This window comes from Anabrus simplex, chromosome 1, assembly GCF_040414725.1.
Source record: "Anabrus simplex isolate iqAnaSimp1 chromosome 1, ASM4041472v1, whole genome shotgun sequence".
Lineage (NCBI taxonomy): Eukaryota > Metazoa > Arthropoda > Insecta > Orthoptera > Tettigoniidae > Anabrus > Anabrus simplex.
Window position 1 is genome coordinate 472,629,311 of NC_090265.1, and position 20,309 is coordinate 472,649,619.

Below are 20,309 nucleotides of genomic sequence, written 5' to 3' on the forward strand. Positions count from 1 at the left end.
AATGCATCGAAGCATGTTCATGTATTTATGATTCATAACAATGTGCATTCAGCAACAAACTTTATATTAGCTATTGACCATAACAATAAAAAATAAATAAAAAAGCAGAGTTAACATATGATGTTCATACCACATATGCCTGAAGACTGTAGCATGATGGGAAAGATTGCAGTATGCCGTCATTATTTTTTTCATTTGTCCTTATTAGTTAGGCCTATAACTGTGCATGAAATTCCTTTATAACTAAAAATGATGGCAGGAGAACTATAAACAGTATATAGGCTTACTTGAAATATAGTACTTCCATTAAATTGATGAGAGAAGACATCATGCGGAGCAAATTATATATATAAACATTCTTTGTATCATTTGTACACTTAATATTTCTGACATGACGACAGCAATAGTCCAAGTGACACATATCTATCTGACTATGGATAGGCAAACACAGCATAGACTTCGTAGACTTATCCATGACTAGTTTTAGCAGTACTATAGTGTCATCGCTGTTCTTCAATACAGCTAGGAGCACTGCAGAAATGTATAATAGTAGTCTTATGAAACAACAACAAAATGAGTAACTCGGCATTTACTTATGGTGAAGCGAGATGTGATAGTCCAAGGGCAGGACAACTTTATGGGGATGTTTCTATAACTGAAGAAATAATAACAATATAGCCTTGGCTATCATGTGCAAACTCTTCAATTTGATGCCATTAAAGTCTGCCTGTATATCAATTTTGATGTTCCATTTTACAACACCAGAGGACAGAATAAACCTGATCTGTGTTGGGCAATCTATAGCTGAGTATTTGTCAGGTAAACACTACTGTATCACAAGTTATTTTACATGGCACCATCGTACAACATGGATTTCTCAATGGACTGTTTTCTGCCCTTAATCTGACTGTATCTGCCTGGCTTGAACCCATGATCTTGGGATCTAGACAGCAGCACTCTTCCACTGATCCACTATAAATAAACCAGATATTTCTTACGATGTTCAGAGACTTTCAGACGTGTGATAACTACAGTACACAAACACAGAGAACATAAAGAACACTGGACATCTTTTAAAACTCAGATGACAGACAATTTGAATCCCATTTACTATATAACCATATAATAAAATCTTTCCAACAGCAGTGTTGGTAATGAACTCGAGACAGCAAGTGTTCTAGTCCCTATACTGGCTCAGTCCGGTGCTATTTGAAGGTACTCGGTATGCCAGCCTTGTGATAGTAGATTTACTGCCACATAAAATAATTCCTGCGGGACAAAATTCTAGCACTTTGGTGTCTCCAAAAACTGTGAAAGTATGAGGGGGAAGAAAAATTGGTATAATAATAATCACCATCATCATCACCACCACCATCATCATCATCTGCCCACTGGAATTGCCAAGAGTCAGTTGATGCAGACAACCTTTTCCAATCAGTTGAAAAAGCTCCAATGAGGTTGTTTATTAACAAGTAAAAAATCAGTAGTGAAATCAGTATAATTTGTTATTGATGGTGACTTTTGTCTTAAGGGGCCTAACATCTAGGTTATTGGGTCAATTTGCTCAGAATGGTATCATCTAGTTCTAATTTAAAGGGAATTAAATAATTTATTTCCTTTACATTTAGAGGAAAATATTTCATGAATGATTTCTGATGAAAGTTTTTTAAAAAAGTATATATTACAAATAAAGTCTAGTCTAGAAAGCCAAGAATAACGGCCAAGAGGATTCGTTGTGCTGACCACACGACACCTCGTAATCTGCAGGCCTTCGGGCTGAGCAGCGGTCGCTTGGTAGGCCAAGGCCCTTAAAGGGCTCTAGTGCCATGGGGTTTGGTTTGGTTATTACAAATTGTAACCGTGATTTCGAGCGCATACATAAATAATAATGCAAAATAATAATAAAATAAGAATAGTAATAATAATAATACCAGTAGTAAATAATATAATACTTAATAATATGACTAAGGAAATAGTAAATAACACAGTGGCGGTGTATTGACATCAAAACATAGAAGCGTGACGAGTATCTTTTAAACATGCAAAATTAAAGCAAATATAGAAAACACTTACAGGCCTAAAATGACAACTAAGACAGGATGTGGAAGCTGCTGGAAGCCCTACGAGGTCTATGGAACGTATGACGTTATGGGGGAGAAAAGACTTACATGAAACACCCTCTAGCTCAATTCTATTAAAAATAACAAATAACCAAAATTACAAGAGACTAAATTACACAACAGAGCAGCAGATACTTTACACATTTGACTAACGGAATGATTACGAAACCAAAACACAAATGAATGGATAGTTGATTAAAAGACAGGAGAAAAACTTTAAATTACGAAAGCGAGAATCTAGGGCAAACTCAGACACGTTGAATATTAAATTTTGAAAATTACATTAAGCAAGAAAATACCAAAACGCAAAGGAATTAAATTCAATCAAACGAAATCAGAAAACATTGATAATAACAAGAAAATAGCACTGAAATAACACTTACCTCGGAAAGGCAGGAGTTCCCGAGGGTAGCCCTCGAGCGTGAATGCTCGCTAGGGCGGTCGGATGGAAAATGACACCGAGCACACGCATCATTTTTCCAAAGCCGGCAAGAAGACCGGATATGGCCCGATTACAATCAACCAATAAGAAACAATTTCCACTAGATTCTCGTTCGCCAATACATTCGCATGACCATATATGGGGATTTCCTGTCTACAGACACTAGATAAATTACATCACTTATTTCAACATCCCTAACCGCGCGTGCGGTATAGGCTGTTCCAAATTAAAGCACCTTTACATTTTTTAAATGTCACCAAATTACATCATGATATACAAATCACTTTAACACTCTTGCAATGTTAACAATCCAATCTTGAGGTTTTCTTAAATTACATTTTACTAGTAACATAATTTTTGAATCGAAATACTTCTTGCACCTCTCAGTGTACATACAATTCAACATTTCTTGCCTATTGCCTGAAAGAAAAATTATTACACACATATTACAGCTACATAAACAAATATTCCAGCAAAGTCCAGAGTTCTTATTTCTTCATTTCTCAAAGTATTACAAACAAAATAAAATCCTTCAGATATGTTAAATTTTTTAAAAAAACTTTTACATTTCCAAACTCTTAACTTCTTGCAACACACAATATCCAGTTCCAGTTCTCTATCCCAGCACAGCTTACACAAATAAAGTGTAAGATTCCTAATTCTCTGACTAACTTTTGAAAAATATATACTGCATTTAAATTGAAAATATGCAATATCTGCATTTATATTGGAAATTAAGAAAATTATATTCATTAAATAAAATACACAATCATCGAACCTTGTACTTACACTTACTTCTTACCTGCTTACTTACACATACGTTATTTGAATGGCGCCAGCTACCACTCAGTGCAGCAATAATAGAATGAGAATCTTGACTATCTCTAGGGTGTGGGGTAATGAGCTTACTTTTGACAACATACCATATAAGTTCTGGGAAAAGGAGATTGGCGTTCGGTTTCCCTATTAATTTTGAGGTTAAGATAATTTACTGTCATTGAAATAATACTACGAATTCATTTGATAGGAGAAAATATATTCTTTAAATAATTTCAATAAAATAGTGAGAACTGCTGCGATCAAAACAGATGAGAATATGACATTATGACATTGCAACTAAAAGAAACTAGGCATGAATTTGAATTCTTCTTGACCGGACATTTAACAATTTATACAAAATATATCCCTCACTGTTTCACTTAACTGTACCTTCAACACTTTGAGTGTAATTACGACGTATTCCTTAGATCTGGTGTTTACTGTAGATGTGTCACGCCTAATTTGGTGATGTATCCCTGTGACTGCTTCTTCTCCATATCATATGACTTCTTTGTAAGTCTGGATGGTATTACTTCATTGCAAGTGGTATCCTTCTATGACTCCATGGTAAGCTTTTGTGTCCGTATCTTCAACTAAGTGACCAACCAACTTTGGCCTCACTCTCTCAATGACCAAGGACTAATGGTTCACTGAGTCCTCTCATTCCTGTAGACTCCTGTTGACTTAATGACAGACTGAGGCCTCTGCATCTCGTTCACACTCTGACCAACTGTCGCCTCTCCTTCCAATTGAATAATGACTGACGCTACAAGATGCAGCCACCTTTTATAGACGTTGGTTGACGCACCTACGTAATCTCCAGAAATAACTATTTTTTACTCCCACTACACAACAAGTATTACATGTAATGGTGAAATCCCCTGGGGCGGCCTGAATATCTGAGCTCATTGCTAAATGCTCACGATGACGTAGCAATGACTCTGCATTTACTCCAGCAGTATTGCACAATGTAACAATGTCGCATCCAACATCTGATATATAACAAATCTCACTGTACATGTCTTGAGTGTTATACTACACATACGTATATATGCATACATTTAACTACAATCATGCAAGCGACAAGCATTGCAGAATTGAATTGAATAAGAATGATAATTACAATAATAGTAATAATATCACAGATATAATAATAATAATAATAATAATAATAATAATAATAATAATAATAATAATAATAATAATAATGATGATGATGATGATGATGATGATGATGATGATGATGATAATACAGATATCACTTTGTAACGGGATTTGAACCGTTACAAAAGTTTCACACAGTATATAATAATTGTTCATCCCCTGTGATAGCCCTGTGTCATCATCGCTGCTTTTTCACCATAGTGAATGCAGTTAAAATTTTGGTTACTGCATGAAGGATTTTGGAAATGAAAATCCACATCCCCTTGTGGTTTCAGTTCCATATAAAACTGGAGGTTCCATGGCCATGATCACAATATTAACAGTTACATAAAACCACAAGCTTGCTTTTTATTATTCTTGTGAACCACAATGGTAAGTGAGGTACTCTCTCTGATAACAGATGTGTCAGCCAGGACCTTATTATTTAGTGTATGACTTACATAAAGCACAATACAATGGGGAATAAACAATGAAAGCAAGTTCATGATGGACACTTTCCAGCAGCCCTTATAAATTACAGTCCAGCTTCTTCAGTCATTCAACTTCATTAGGTGTTGCATCAATAAAATCTTGTCTCTCGCCTGGGTAACACCTGATAGGACACTCAAAGGCGATGTGGTAGATTGTCTGACTGTCATTCCCATGGTTGCAGGCAGGTGATGGTTTCCAGCGTCCATGATTAGTGTATATCCGGTTTAATTGGGCCCATAACTGACAGGGCAGCTGGAATCCCGGGGGCCTTTTATTATGCCGTTTGGCTCGTTGCCATTGTGGAGATGCCTTGGTGGACCATTCTCCATTCCATTTCTGTAGTAGCTTGAAGTTGTTTACTGAGTGAATCAATCCTGCTGATATTGGTGTGTTTCTTGAAGCTATTTGGTGATGTAATATCATATGAACTGAAATATCAGCATTGATTGGTGACTGTGGGTTACCAATATTCTCAGATGAAGTTGTTTTGTCTCCTAAGATATGAAGGAGCAATATCACAGAGAGTTGGTAACCAGTAAACTGGGGTGGATTTAATGGTCCCAGATATCAGTCTCATAGTCTGGTTTACCTGGACGTCAATCTTCTCAACATGGAAGCTGTTGAGTCAAGCTGACGCACACAATATTCAGCCGCAGAGTAAACTAGGCCAAGTGCAGTCATCCAGAGTACACTTGCTTGAGCGCCCCATGAAGTGGCCATCAGTTTACACAGGATGTTATTTCCTGCTCCTATTTTTGCTGAAGTCTGAAAAGGGTGTTGACGGTAGATCGAGGATCTGTCCAGTATCACACCCAAAATATTAGCGTGTTTATTGTGATGAAGCTGTACACCATTGTCACTTACTTCAGATTTCCCTATATTAGGGCAGAGTCTCCATTTTTTTGAAATTGTCAACCAGTATGCCAAGATCAGTCATGAAAGATTCCTCTGTCACAGTAAAGGATCAATGCTGTGTGGTCATGGTCCAGTCGTCAGTATACCCAAATTTCCTGCTGGAGGTTTGCAGCATATTGTACAAATAAAGGTTGAAAAGGGGTGGTGCAAGAACAGATCCTTGTGCCAGTCCGTTGCTTAGTTTGAACTGTCTGCTGGTTTTGTTGTTCAGATGTACTGTGAACAATCTGTTACTCAGAAAACTATTTATTATGTTTACTATTATGTTTCCAAACAGAGCCAGGACTTTTATCAGATAGGACAAACTAGCAGTATAAATTACATGTCTAAAGTCCTTGTGTGCAGTACAAGAGCGCTCTCCATTTTTGTCTATCCAGGTATATTTCTTCTTCCTCATCTTGGTGTCATTCCACTCCTCTTCCTTCCTGATGATAAATCTTACTTAATTTTTCTTTAGAGTTACCTACACATACTTGTGTCTTAGTTCACTCATTTCATCTCAGACAGGTTTATAGCCAAAATTTATTTTAATTATACTTGTATAGAGTTTTAATTTTATTTAAATTTCTCATATCAATCTTCGTGAAAATATATGAAATATAAAGTAAATTTAATGTTCTTTGCTTGATTTGCAGAACAGGACATCTGTATGCTGCCAGCAGTGGTAGGAGAATGCCAGAATTACACAGAACGTTGGTATTATAATGCATTTGAAGTAAGGTGTACACTCTTCTACTATGGAGGTTGTGGTGGCAATCAGAATAATTTTAACACTCTGCAGGACTGTCAACAGCGATGCGAGAGCGTGCCCACAACACCTGCAACAGCACATGAATTTAAGAGAGGTAAATATAATAGAACTTAGCAGAACATACCTGTCTGCGATTCCAAGATAAATGTGATGTCAGAAGAAAAATGTTTGAATACCAAGAAGAAAAGAATAAAATAGGAAAGTGTAAAACAATTCAAGTACCATAGTTGGGTTTATATTCTAGGGAAATATAAGTTCAGTGAGAGGAAACAAGCAAGGTACGAGAAAGGGAAAGCAATAGGTTATCAGTTATGGTTGCTATAATATATTCTAGAAGGAAATTGATTCTCAGACTAATATCTTAATTATGCATTGGATGGTAGAAAGGAGGATAAGAATTTTTAATGAAGGATAAACACTTGTGTTGGCATCTCTGGAGGCAAGAAGGAAAAATCTTTTATCATATGTCATGTACAGTTCCTATATAAATGACAGTTGAACAGTTGGCTAGAAAATACTGGTTATATATGTAGGGTCAAGTAAAATTTAAGTAAAAGAAGTATTTAAAAAAAACGATTTATAGCAAATATTCATTCATAAACTGGAGAATCAAAACTTGGAATGTAATACCTCCAGAAAAGCTTACAGCATTTCTCAAAAATTCTTTCATTATGGAAGTGACAAGTAAAAGAATTAGAAATCCAACTACATCTTAATAAATGTAATACGAGTATATATCCTAATCCATTATTTTAATTTCCAGAATATTGCTTCCTTCCAAATGATCAGGGACCTTGCTCTGGCGCTACAGCTCAGTGGTTCTATGATAGTCGCGATGGTGCATGTAAGCAGTTCCTATATGGCGGCTGTCAAGGAAATCAAAATCGTTTTGCTTCACAGCAAGAGTGTGAAAGCAGATGCGAAAATGTTCAAGGTAACAGAAATATCTTTATTAGTAATAATGCATTTAAGGTCAGCATTCAGATTATGAAATAAGTTATCCTAGAGAAATTTTGGTAACAGTGTGTGCAGTTTTGACATTAGCATATCTATATATCTGTACTAAATACTATCTTAATCTATACTTAATAAAAAGCGAGAAAGTTTGTGAGGTTTTCTTTTTATATGGAAACCACTCATGCGATTTCGGTAATTATAAAGCTTATTTCTTCTGAATTATTATACACTATATATACTTGCCTATAGGACACTTCTATCTTTTATCATTTTTTTCTTCCAAAATAGGTGTGAATTTCATAAAAAATAATTTTTTAGGAAGAGAGGGGTTTCAGAATAGGCTATGTTATTTTGATGCTGCATAATATGAGATATATAATTAAAAAGCAAAGTTTACGATAAGTTCTGCGAAGACGTTATCCTAAGTGGTTCATGGACATGGCCAGTAGACCAAAGAGAGTAGATAGATAGATTGTCAATACACAATGGAGGTAATACAAACTAAAAGTACTAGTAAATTGGAAACTTATTAAAAATATTAAATAAAATTTAATATTTAACTAATTGTATTCTTGCAATACTAGATCTAAATTACTACTAGCTATGTTTACTTCTAATTGGTAAGTACAGTGTGGATGTTTTTCATTTTAATTAAATTATTGATACACTATTAAATCAGAAAGTCATTAAGTCTGAAAAAGAGCTTAGTAAATCTAGTTAGGATGAAAGATGCAGATTGAAAAGTTACAGAACTAAACTTAATTTGAATTATCATATTAACGCAACATTTTATTTAATTGTGCAATATTCTCATAACATAATTTTCGCACACAATTACTCGTTCCACTCATACAGGTACCTTGCTGGAAGCACTTAACAAGGAACTGCTAGTAAGACGTTTTAAATATACTTTTTGATCCAGCATCCTCGATGTCTTTGGGGAGAGTATTCCACCATCCCAAACTGGTGATAGTGAATGATTGATGGTATGTGGTTGTTCAATGTACAGGTATTTCTAGGAGGGACACTGAGCGAGTATCATGGAGATGTAAAGAACCAAGGTGATGAAAATTGCTGGAGAGATAAGCAGGGATGTCTTCCGAAAGAAGCACCTGGTACACAAGAGTATTTGAATGTACTTTACGTCTGTCATCTAGTCGTAACCGAGATAATTGTTTATAGCAGGGAGAAACTCGAGCGTCATACCATAAATCCATAGCATACCTAAGGCAAGAATTTTGAGTGTGTTGTAGATTCAAGCTTAATTCATTTGTTATATCCATTAATATTACATCACAGTAGTCAAAGATGAAAAATAATAATGACTGAACAAGTTGAATTTTTAGCGTTTGAGGGAATGCATTTTTGAAAGGGGTGCAAGCCACAATACACCTCTTTTTACAGGTATTTGTAACTTGCTTTGACCAGTTTAGAGTTTCTGTTATAATAACTCCAAGGTTAGAAACTAATTCACAATAAAGTATAACAGTATTATTTAAAGTTAAGGGAGGAAGGAAATTCTGTTTTAAAATGTGAAGGTTCTTTGATGTACCGATGATAATGGCTTATGTTTTATGGGGGTTAATTTAAGGTTTTTTAAATTGCATAACCATTAATTAGCTCAAGGTCAGCATTTACATTACATATTGCTTGTTGTATATTGTTAGTTCTAATGTGGTAATAAATTTGCAAATCATCTGCATAAAGATGGTATTTGCACTGCTTAATTGATCTGGTGATATCATTTATATATAAAGTGAACAGGAGAGGGCCCAGGACTGACCGACCCTTGTGGTACACCAATAGTTTTTGTTTGTTACATTGATTTTTTATTATTATTTGCAATCACACACTGCCGGCAGTTGGTGAGGTAAGAATAAAACAATTCCAGCACTTGCTGGCTAAAGTTTAAGGACTGTAATTCGGAAAGAATCAGCCTTGGATCAACAGTGTCAAATGCGCTACTGAAATCTAGAAGTGTAAGTATTGTCACTTGTTTGTTGTCCAGTGCATATCTCAGTTAAAATTGAAATAATAAATAAAGAGGTTCAACCTATTCAATACAAAAGAATAAGAAATGCAGTGATTACATTCTTATTTAATAATAAGTAGAAGTGGTACCGGTTTTGACACTAGTCCAGGTCATCATCAGCCGATTAAAACATGAAAAACAATGAATAGGAAAAAGAAAAGAAAAGATCAAATTCACTCCGGATCAGTAGAAGAGGCGATATAAAAATGATGGGGGTAGACACTGTAAAATTCAGAAGAAGTAAAATGTAAGTCACTTTCAGCAGAGCTGTCATGGTACTATGTTTTTTCTTAAAGCCCAATTGGTAAGAGTCGAGTAAAGCACATTTATGCGAGTACATAAGGATTCGCTCATGTACCAGGCGTTCCAGCACTTTGGACAGGGGTCGGTAATCTGAAGGAATACTTGGTGCATCCTTTTTCAGGATTGGGATGATGAGGGCATCCTTCCACGCAATAGGGAAAATTCCTTGGGTCAGACAGTAGTTAATAATGTGTGTTATGATTGGCAGAATGGCACCAATGATTTATTTTTGGAAAGAAAGAGGTATGTCATCGTGTCCAGCAGCATTTGATTTGCGAGAATACATAACTTGTTTTACATCATTTATACCAACCTTTTTAAACACAAATTTATCTTGAATTGACAAATAATATTATCATTATTATTATTAGCAGCAGTTACAGTGGATTTGGCCAACATGAAGTGTAAATTTAAATCATCAAGGGATACATTCAGTGCCTGCTTTAATAACTTTCGACCTATACCCATTGTTTGTAATTGTTAACATATTTCTGTCGAGTTCTTGCATTTCGGTACTTGACATAAATATGTTTATATTTACTATTTCTGATTAACTGTTTAACCCTGTTGTGGAGAACACTGTAATTTTCAAAGTCATTAGCATTACCCGTTCGTTTAAACCTTCTGTACCATGAGTCATCCTTTGCCATTTCTGATTTAATCTCACTAGTCAACCGCGGAGAAGATGGTCGAATTACTCGGATCTCTTTCTTGGGAGCAGATCTGTCATACAGTTCTAACACCAGACCAGATATATATATTTTTTTAAATCAATGTCATCCATGTGTAAAATATCATTCCACAGCAGATAATATGCTATGTGTCATATTCATTCCTTGTCCAGATTTTTTATATCCATATGTGTTATATACAAGTTTCATATTTTGGCATCCCTAATGAATAGCAGCTGTCCGTGATTTAAAACTTTCTGAAGGTTGTTAGTTATGATCAAGTAAATCAAAGTGTGAGTCGTCCAGTTTACTGTATGTAGATGATAGCATTTAGAGGTAGGATGTGTAGGTCTAAGCTAAAGAACATATTTTGTAAATGTAATGAGCCATGTGTTGCAATCAGCAGATTTGTATTAAAATCTCCAAAAATAATTATATTTTCGTACAGTGTATTTAACTTGGCTAAGCGCCCTGAAGAGTGGCTCAAACGGTTGAAGCGCTGGCCTTCTGACCCCAACATGGCACGTTCGATCCCAGCTCAGTCCGGTGGTATTTGAGGGTGCTCAAATACGATAGCCTCATGTCGGCAGATTTACTGGCACATAAAGGAACTCCTGTGGGACAAAATTCCGATACCTCAGCGTCTCTGAAAACTGTAAAAGTAGTTAGTGGGATGTAAAGCAAATAACATTATTATTATAATCTGGCTAAGCAAAGTTCAAGGTCAGATATGTTTCTTACGTCTGGGAGTTTATAAACTACTCTGATCAGTCCTTTTTGATTGTTAGCCGAAACTTCTACAAACATAAATTCTGGTCGATAGGGAATTGTCAGGTCTGAAGTAGCCACCGCTTTACTTTTGAGATCATTACAGCTTGAATACAAAATGGCTACCTGTAACATGAAAATCCTTGTTGTTAATACTTATGTATGTTCATAATTCACAAAAATATTTAGGCCTAAGGAAGGGGAAAATAATAACAACATAAAAATCAGGCGTACCTTCTTATTGTTGGAATTGCATGCTATTCTCATTGCTGTCTTCACTGCCATCGTTGTTGCTCCACTCTAGGTCTTCATTTTCTTTGTGATAATCTGATCATCTTCAGAGTCATCTAATGCAGATACTATTTCCAGTCTTCTTAAAACTCTTTTGAACAATTTCAGGAGTGATCAGTCCCCAAGCATGCAAAATCTAGTCGCAAATACATAAAGTGAAAGCCGTTTGATTTTTCCAGCTTTTGTTGTCTCGTGCATGTTGTCCACCATCCAGTTAGGGCAAAACCTCATATGGTCCTTAAAAGCTTGTTTTTAGAGACCCTACAGCTGCAAAACTGATGTAAGTCCTCCTGGGCTAATCACTGGATTTTTAATTAGTGCCGTTCGTAATTTTACACACTCCACGGAAGCTGTCCAGTACAAGCATCAAATTTTTATTAAGTAGGGCCCCTGGATGTCATTCCCATACAGAAGCTAGCCAGTCTTTCACCAGATCTGCCTCCATCCATCTTTTATCCTGTACACAGATGCGAATTTTTTCAGAAAGTCTTTATGTTCTTTTTTTTTTTTTTTTAAATGCAGGATGTTTCATTTGAAAATACAGTATGGCAGGAGTCTCCTGCCATCTGCAGTCACAGCTAGCATAACTGTACATTCTCAGCTCTCAAGGTTTTCACTAAAACGCTTGATGTACCTATTGTGTTTATTGTTGTTCTTGTTGGCATATCAAAGTGATGTCTGTTTGGTGTTGTCAAATTTGTTCTTTTCTGAGCCTTATCATGATACGATGAAATTCTGTCTCTTTATCTTGTAGTCAGCTGAAAGCCATTGGCATAGTGAAGTTCTCCCCCTCAAACTTGAATTGTTTTGATACATAAATTGTACTACCCAGCCTCAGTTCACCTTAAATTTTTAACCTGAGATTCTTTGGTTGTTTTTTTTTTTTTTTTTTTTTTAATCTCATGTGCTTTGAATTGTAGTATTTCATGCATCACAGCATGATTACTGTTTCTCATTTGTACAATCCATTCAAACACTTTTCATTGACTTCCTTGTACTTTACTTTCTATATTCCATGGAAAGATTTACAGTCCTTCTTCACAAACTTTAGTTGATCCTTCTGATTATGCCAATACAGAGTCATTTTAGGCTGTACATTGAATTAATTAGATGCTGCTCCTCTTATGCCATTTTTCAATGCAAACTTGACAGCACTGTAAAACTCATTCTATGATTACCAGCACTCATCTTCTAAGATTTCACAAACCCCATCTAACATAAAGACTGGAAGGGCATTGTGAAGCAAGCCTGGAAGCTAAGACCACATTCCACAGGACTGTAGCCATGTTGTAGCCAGGAAGGGATGGGTTTTGCCATTATTGCCACACCATGTGTTTATACATAGACAACATTGCCAGATTTAGCACAATGGTAGTGAACTTTCCAAGAATTTTATAGATGATGGGATCCTATAGCCGACTAAATATGGTATTTATGGTAGCTTACCTGGGAAGCAGGCAGTTTAAGTAGAGCAAATTGGATAAATCATGCATCTGGGGAACCTTTAAAGTGAATATGCTGCCCGAACAGTTTGTCTTATTAAAAAAATGGAGCCTACCAAGTGTACTTAGAATTAAATTTTCTATAAAAAGTTAATTTTCATTTTCCTAACTATAACAATTTTTCAGAAAATTGCTAATCTCTGTTTTGGCACATAATTTATCCAATAAAAACCAAAATAAGGGTAAACTGTTAGCTTTTAAGGAAAACAATATACATGCAGGATTTAGAATCCTCTAGAACTATGCATATGCATTTTCTTCATTACTATGTTTGCCTAAAACTTTTCCATGTTAAAGGTGCATTTCAAGCATGCAACCCAGAATGCTCACGCATCAAGCACAGTAAATCTGAGTCATTCTGAGCTCAGTTGGGTGGTATTTGAAGGTGCTCAAATACGCCAGCCTCGTGTTGGTAGATTTACTGGCACGTAAAAGAACTCCTGCGGGACAAAATGACAGCTTATAGCACCTTGGCATCTTCAAAAACTGTCAAAAGTGGTTAGTGGGACGTAAAACCAATAATATGATTATTACATGCACTGAATTAAGAATAAGAAACATTCTCCATGTACCATTCTATCAGATGTTGAGAATTAATTTGAAGCTTCATATCCTGATATCAGTGAGATTGTTTTTCAACCTATTTAGGACAGTTCTGCACACATTCACTGTATTAAGTAATTTAATGTCTGACATTTCTTGTTTTATATCTTTTGCAGATGTATGTGAGCTGCCTCAAGTAGTGGGACCATGCGATGGAATTTTCCGCCAGTGGTATTATAATCGTGATACAGATTCTTGTGAAGCATTTGATTATGGTGGCTGCCAAGGAAATGGAAATCGTTTTAATGATCAGAAAGGATGTGAAGAGCGTTGCAAGAAACATCTCGCTACTCCTGGTCCTGATGCTAGCTCTCTCATAGTTACAACTCAAGATTCATTTGAAAATGAAGTTAAACCATCAGATATCTGCAGCATACCTGTGGATGCAGGTCCTTGTCAAGAACAGATAACTGCCTGGTATTACAATACTGCTAACTCAAAATGTGAAGCATTCATTTATGGAGGTTGTGGAGGCAGTGCCAATAGATTTGGTTCTGAGGAACAATGTGAACGACAGTGTGGAGCTTTTAGGGGACAGGGTAAATATAATACTTTGTTCATAAATAATATCCATGAATCTTTTCAACTACCTCCAATCGTAGCATGTACATGTCTGCCCATGGCCACCCAAGATCTGTAATATTTCTCAAACCTAGGAAGAAATCTTCAACATCCATAATCAATCCCACCATTTAAACATATCCTGTAATTGTATAAAATAGCAGTGTGAATACATCATTCAAGTTGTAATTGATCATTTTCAGTGCAAACACTCTGCCTCTCCTTACACACAATTCAAGGCAGATGTTAGAAAAACACCTTATTTCAGTTCTTGTAGCATCAATCCCAATCCTAGCCCCAAAGAATTATAATTACATGCGATTCTATTGACTCTACAGTAATATAATCTGCAGATAGTTCCTGCAAGCACAAGTGCATGGAGTTGATGATTAGAAGATGTCCTGAGCCTCTTCGTGAATCAAACATGAAATCCTATTCTGTAATTTTCTGTCTTTAAAAATCATTTTTAGTGGGTAAGACATTGAGTTATAGGCTTCCTAATCATATTTTAAATGTAAAACTTAAGCTTTTTGCATCCAGAATAATATACCATAATTCTAGCCTTAAAATTCCATTTCTAATGTGGCTATTTCTTGAATCTGTCCAAGATAGTGTTTTGGGAAGTAATCTTCATGGACTAGACAAAAGTCACTTATACTTCCTTCCACAGTATCTTCCCATTTACTATGTATAAATATCTAATTTATCTTTTGATTTAGATGTATGCAGAATTCCACATGACAGTGGTAAATGCCGCAGCGAGTTCCAGAAATGGTATTTTGACATCTCAAGCAGAACATGCAAACTATTCATTTATGGAGGATGTAATGGAAATGGCAACAGGTTCAGCACTATTGAAGAATGTGAATCTATTTGTGTTAGAAAAGAAGAAGTTCATCTTCAAGGCAACGACACAACACTATCCCGCCGAGGTATTTATTAATAAATGGAAAGGTGGAGATATGAATTATAATTGTCTGCTAAGTTTAATAAATTAGATCAATTATAAAGAGTCTGGGAAGCTTGAAACATATTTCAACAGGTGTATCTTTGATGGATCAAAACTGCTTGTAAGATGATTGTGCCTCAATTAAGTTCAGACGTGACCAGAAACTGCTGTTTATATTTATATAGATGTGCAAAATTTGTACTTTGGGCATTTAAAGCTTTCCTTCTATATAAAGGGAGATAAGTAGTGGATGGTATTTAATACCCTGAAAAGTCCCAAAAGTACCCTTCATGAATTAGTGAATCTTGAATACATTTCTCATTGCAATGTTTAGGTCTCACAGAATCCATCTGAGATTAATTGTCTGGTCCAGTATTCATTCTATACTATCCTAAGAAATATTAATCAACAAAGATGCAAGAAGAGTTACTTTGATAGTGAACATGGCAGTTCACCATTAAAAATCAGATTCAAGCATATAGGTAGTTCTCATCTGTGATCCGCTCTTACATTTTAATATTCTATTTCTCATTGGAAATATTCTCTTAAATGCCTTGAAATGCTAGATAATTATTTGAATTTTCACATTTATTATGTATCAAATCAGATTCCAGATAAACATTAGACCTTGTAGGTTTTCAGCGAGTTAGCCTACATGTAACGTAATATCCAAAATACATTTAACTTTTAATTTTTATTTTAACTAGAAAATGCAGCATCAATTCAATACAAGCACTATCATTTTCATTCAAACCCATCACAGCCTTCTTGGTTAATAATAGCGGAATGTTTCTCAGAAACTATATCAAGAGTCAAAGAATAGTATGTGCTTCCCTACTACCTTTTTATGAAAAAGCATAACATAACAGGTTGGCTGCAAACAATCCTGTCAGTAAAAAATATAATATATGAATAATTTACCAGCTAGGCTCATAGATGTTTTAGGAAGGTGTAAAGAAATGAAATAAATAGATCTATACTACTTGATGGAGGGGGTAAATAAATAAATCTACTTAGTAAAAGAAAAGTCCTCAATTCTGTCTGTCTATCTATCTGTCTGCGACTACTAATCTCAAGAACCACTGGATGGACGGACGGACGGACGGATGGATGGATGGATGTCCTATTAAGCATTTCTCGAGAAAGGTTTTTCGTTTAGAAGCATTCATCTATGACCAAAGGAAGCCTAGCAGTAACGATGTCAGTGAAGCAAGTCGAAGAAAAATTGGCCGTTTGTACACCTTTCTAACTAACGCTGGCTAAACCGTTAAAGATACATCTATACTATGAGGGTAAGAATCATTCAGCATAAAATGTTTTACAAAGAGTCCGCCATAGCATAAACAGCCGTCTGTATGCCTTTTTAGCTCATGCTAGCTAAACCGTTAAAGATACGTTTATACTATGAGGGTAAGAATTGTTCAGCATAAAAAGTTACGCAAAGAAGTCTGCGACAACATACATCTGTCTTTAACATATAGCCCACTATAAGTGTTTTTATGTTATAGTAACAATTTAAGTGAAGCAAGTCGACAAAAACTGGTCATCCAAGCACCTTTTTAGCTTGCGCTGACTAAACCATTAAAGATACATCTATTCCATGAGAGTAAGAATGGTTCAGCATAGTAAGTTCTACAAAATACTCCATGGCAGCATATATCTATTCTTAAGACATAACCCAGTATAATTGCTTTTATGTTACAGATTGCAGTTAAAAAATGTCAAATTCAAAACTAACTTTTTAAATTAATTAATTAATTAATTAAGTAATTATCAAAATAAATTATCTTTTTCCCTCAAGTAACTAATTTAGATTAACATGTAATTTACAAAATGTTATTTTCATCTATACTTGCTGACATATCATCGATTTCATTTTTTCGTGCGACCTCCATTCTGAAATATGGAAATATAATTAAAAATAGGAGAGGATTTCCACCAATCAATACTTATTTATTGTATATATTAAACTACAGGACCGGTTTCGACCTCATATTCAAGGTCATCTTCAGCTGAACCATACATACATATTATATAATGAAGCTTTGATTAAGATTGTGGTGTTGAAGGAATGCCATATGATGATGATGTACATTTAGTTACATACAAATGGGGCACGTCTTAGCATGAACTGGCGTATATGTCATTCTGTACAATATTGCAACTGTATGTCTAAAATGTTGAAGGTCTTAAAACTAGTGTATAAAACACGTCTTATTCTAAACTAACTTATATATATGTACAAGATAAAACAATATATAAAAACACTTCATGCATATGAACATTCGTTCTTGCTTGGTGGTCAATACATCGACTAACTTCCGTATTTAAGTCTTATTCACAGTTGTACACTTCAGCTGCTATTCTTAGAGTTTGTAAAATTGCATGCCCTTTTATTAGAACCAATTCATGTTGTCTTTTTGGCGTCCGTAAATATGGATGATATTGGTTTCAAAGTAGTGGCTCCTTTCCCATTTGTAGCTGTGCAATGATGTTATGTTTATCTGTGGAAGATAAGATTGAGTTATAAGTGATATTGTGTGGAGGAATGTCTAAGGGTTATGTGTGTGAATTGGAATATGTACTTACTGTTGTTGGTGTAGCTGAGTTGTGTTTGACATGCGAGCTTGTAATGTACTACTTCGTGTTCTTCTTGGGCAACACACACAGCAGAGCTGAACATATTTTACTTGAATTTCATCCATACATTTGACACCTTTTTAAAACTGAAAGTGTTTTATCTCACATACGCACAGGAAGACAAAACTTTTATCCATGCAATTTTACAAACTCTAAGAATAGCAGCTGAAGTGTACAACTGTGAATAAGACTTAAATACGGAAGTTAGTCGATGTATTGACCACCAAGCAAGAACGAATGTTCATATGCATGAAGTGTTTTTATATATTGTTTTATCTTGTACATATATATAAGTTAGTTTAGAATAAGACGTGTTTTATACACTAGTTTTAAGACCTTCAACATTTTAACATACAGTTGCAATATTGTACAGAATGACATATACGCCAGTTTACGCTAAGACGTGCCCCATTTGTATGTAACTAAATGTACATCATCATCATATGGCATTCCTTCAACAGCACAATCTTAATCAAAGCTTCATTATATAATATGTATGTATGGTTCAGCTGAAGATGACCTTGAATATGAGGTCGAAACCGGTCCTGTAGTTTAATATATACAATAAATAAGTATTGATTGGTGGAAATCCTCTCCTATTTTTAATTGTGCAATTGTCAATACGGAAATGAAGATAATAGATTACGATATATGGAAATATAATCGACCAGCTACAGAACGACTGAGTAGATTGTGAGCCAGAGCGTGAGCTATCAATGACTTCGCCAGCATTTGTTGACCATGCTATGATACAATAATTAATATATTTCCAGTGATTTTTCATTATCTATATACAATGGTTCATGGTGTGGGTTACTGTAGTCACGTCCTAGTTCGTGAACCATGGGCAACGGCTGAGTGACCTAGTAAGTGGTCCTGAGAGTCGGGATACCAGTTGCTATGGAATGGGAGTGGGCATCTCGAACATATTCTGAGTCACGGCCCTCCTTGTGCTCAGGCGGCTAGGACTATACAATTCATCGTGGTCCTTAACCCGTTAGAGGAGAGATCCCACTTGGACTATGTGCAAGTAGGGTAGCATCCTGCTTCATGAATTTACCGAACTCAGAACATTTTAAGCAAGCTTCGGACTTATGGGAGTAACAGAGTCCCACTCCCATTTGACAGGCGAGGGACTCCTTGGAAACAACTTGGCAAACAAAATGGAATTTGATGGGGAGCTAACAATATTAATGGGCCTTATGGAAGAAAGAAAGTAGAACTGGCTGAGTCAGCAAAGAGGATGCATCTGGATGTGGTAGGAGTAAGTGATATTTGGGTAAGAGGAGATAACGAGGAAGAGATAGGAGAGATTATAAAGTGTACCTGACGGGTGTTAGGAAGGGAAGGGCAGAGTCTGGGGTTGGGCAGTTCATCAGGAGTACCATTGCATGCAAGGTAGTTTCTGTTAGGCACGTAAATGAGCAAATGATGTGGGTAGATTTGTCAGTTGGAGGAATTAGGACTAGAATTGTCTCCAGGTATTCACTATGTGAGGGTGTAGATGATGATGAAGTTGACAAGTTTTATGAAGCATTGAGTGACATCATGGTCAGGGTCAACAGCAAGGATAGAATAGTGCTAATGGGCGACTTCAATGCGAGAGTTGGGAATAGAACTGAAGGATACGAAAGGGTGATTGGTAAATGTGGGGAAGATATGGAAGCTAATGGGAATGGGAAGCATTTGCTGGACTTCTGTGCTAGTATGGGTTTAGCAGTTACAAATACATTCTTCAAGCATAAGGCTATTCACTGCTACACATGGGAGGCTAGGGTTACCAGATCCATAATAGACTATATCTTAACCAACTTTGAATTCAGAAAATCTGTTAGGAATGTATGAGTTTTCCTGGGATTTTTTGGTGATACAGACCACTGTCTGATCTGTAGTGAACTAAGTGTCTCTAGGCCTAGGGTAGAGAAAGTGAAATCTGTCTGCAAACGAATAAGGGTAGAAAATCTCCAGGACGAGGAAATTAGACAGAAGTACATAGATATGATGAGTGAGAAGTTTCGAACAGTAGACAGTAAGCAGGTTCAGGATATAGAAAGTGAATGGGTTGCATACAGGGATGCTGTAGTAGAAACTGCAAGGGAATGCCTAAGAACAACTGTGTGTAAAGATAGGAAAAGGTGAACATCTTGGTGGAGTGATGAAGTGAGAACGGCTTGTAAACGTACAAAGAAGGCTTATCAGAAATGGCTCCAAACAAGGGCCGAGGCATACTGGGATTTGTACGTAGATGAAAGAAACAGAGTGAAACAAATAGATGTTGAATCCAAAAAGAAGTTGTGGAAAGATTTTGGTAATAACCTGGAAAGGCTAGGAACGGAGGGAAAAAGGAAAT

At 35.8% G+C, this 20,309-nt stretch overlaps 1 protein-coding gene across 1 annotated transcript in view; it reads left to right on the forward strand.

Annotated features, from left to right (window-relative positions):
- Ppn (Papilin) overlaps window positions 1-20,309 on the forward strand; it is a 408,909-nt gene that overhangs the window by 330,823 nt on the left and 57,777 nt on the right. Inside the window, exons 29-32 of the mRNA XM_068227548.1 lie at window positions 6,567-6,776; window positions 7,446-7,616; window positions 13,926-14,348; window positions 15,090-15,302. Of these exons, the coding sequence (XP_068083649.1) occupies window positions 6,567-6,776; window positions 7,446-7,616; window positions 13,926-14,348; window positions 15,090-15,302 (1,017 nt within the window). The remainder of the gene's footprint in view (window positions 1-6,566; window positions 6,777-7,445; window positions 7,617-13,925; window positions 14,349-15,089; window positions 15,303-20,309) is intronic.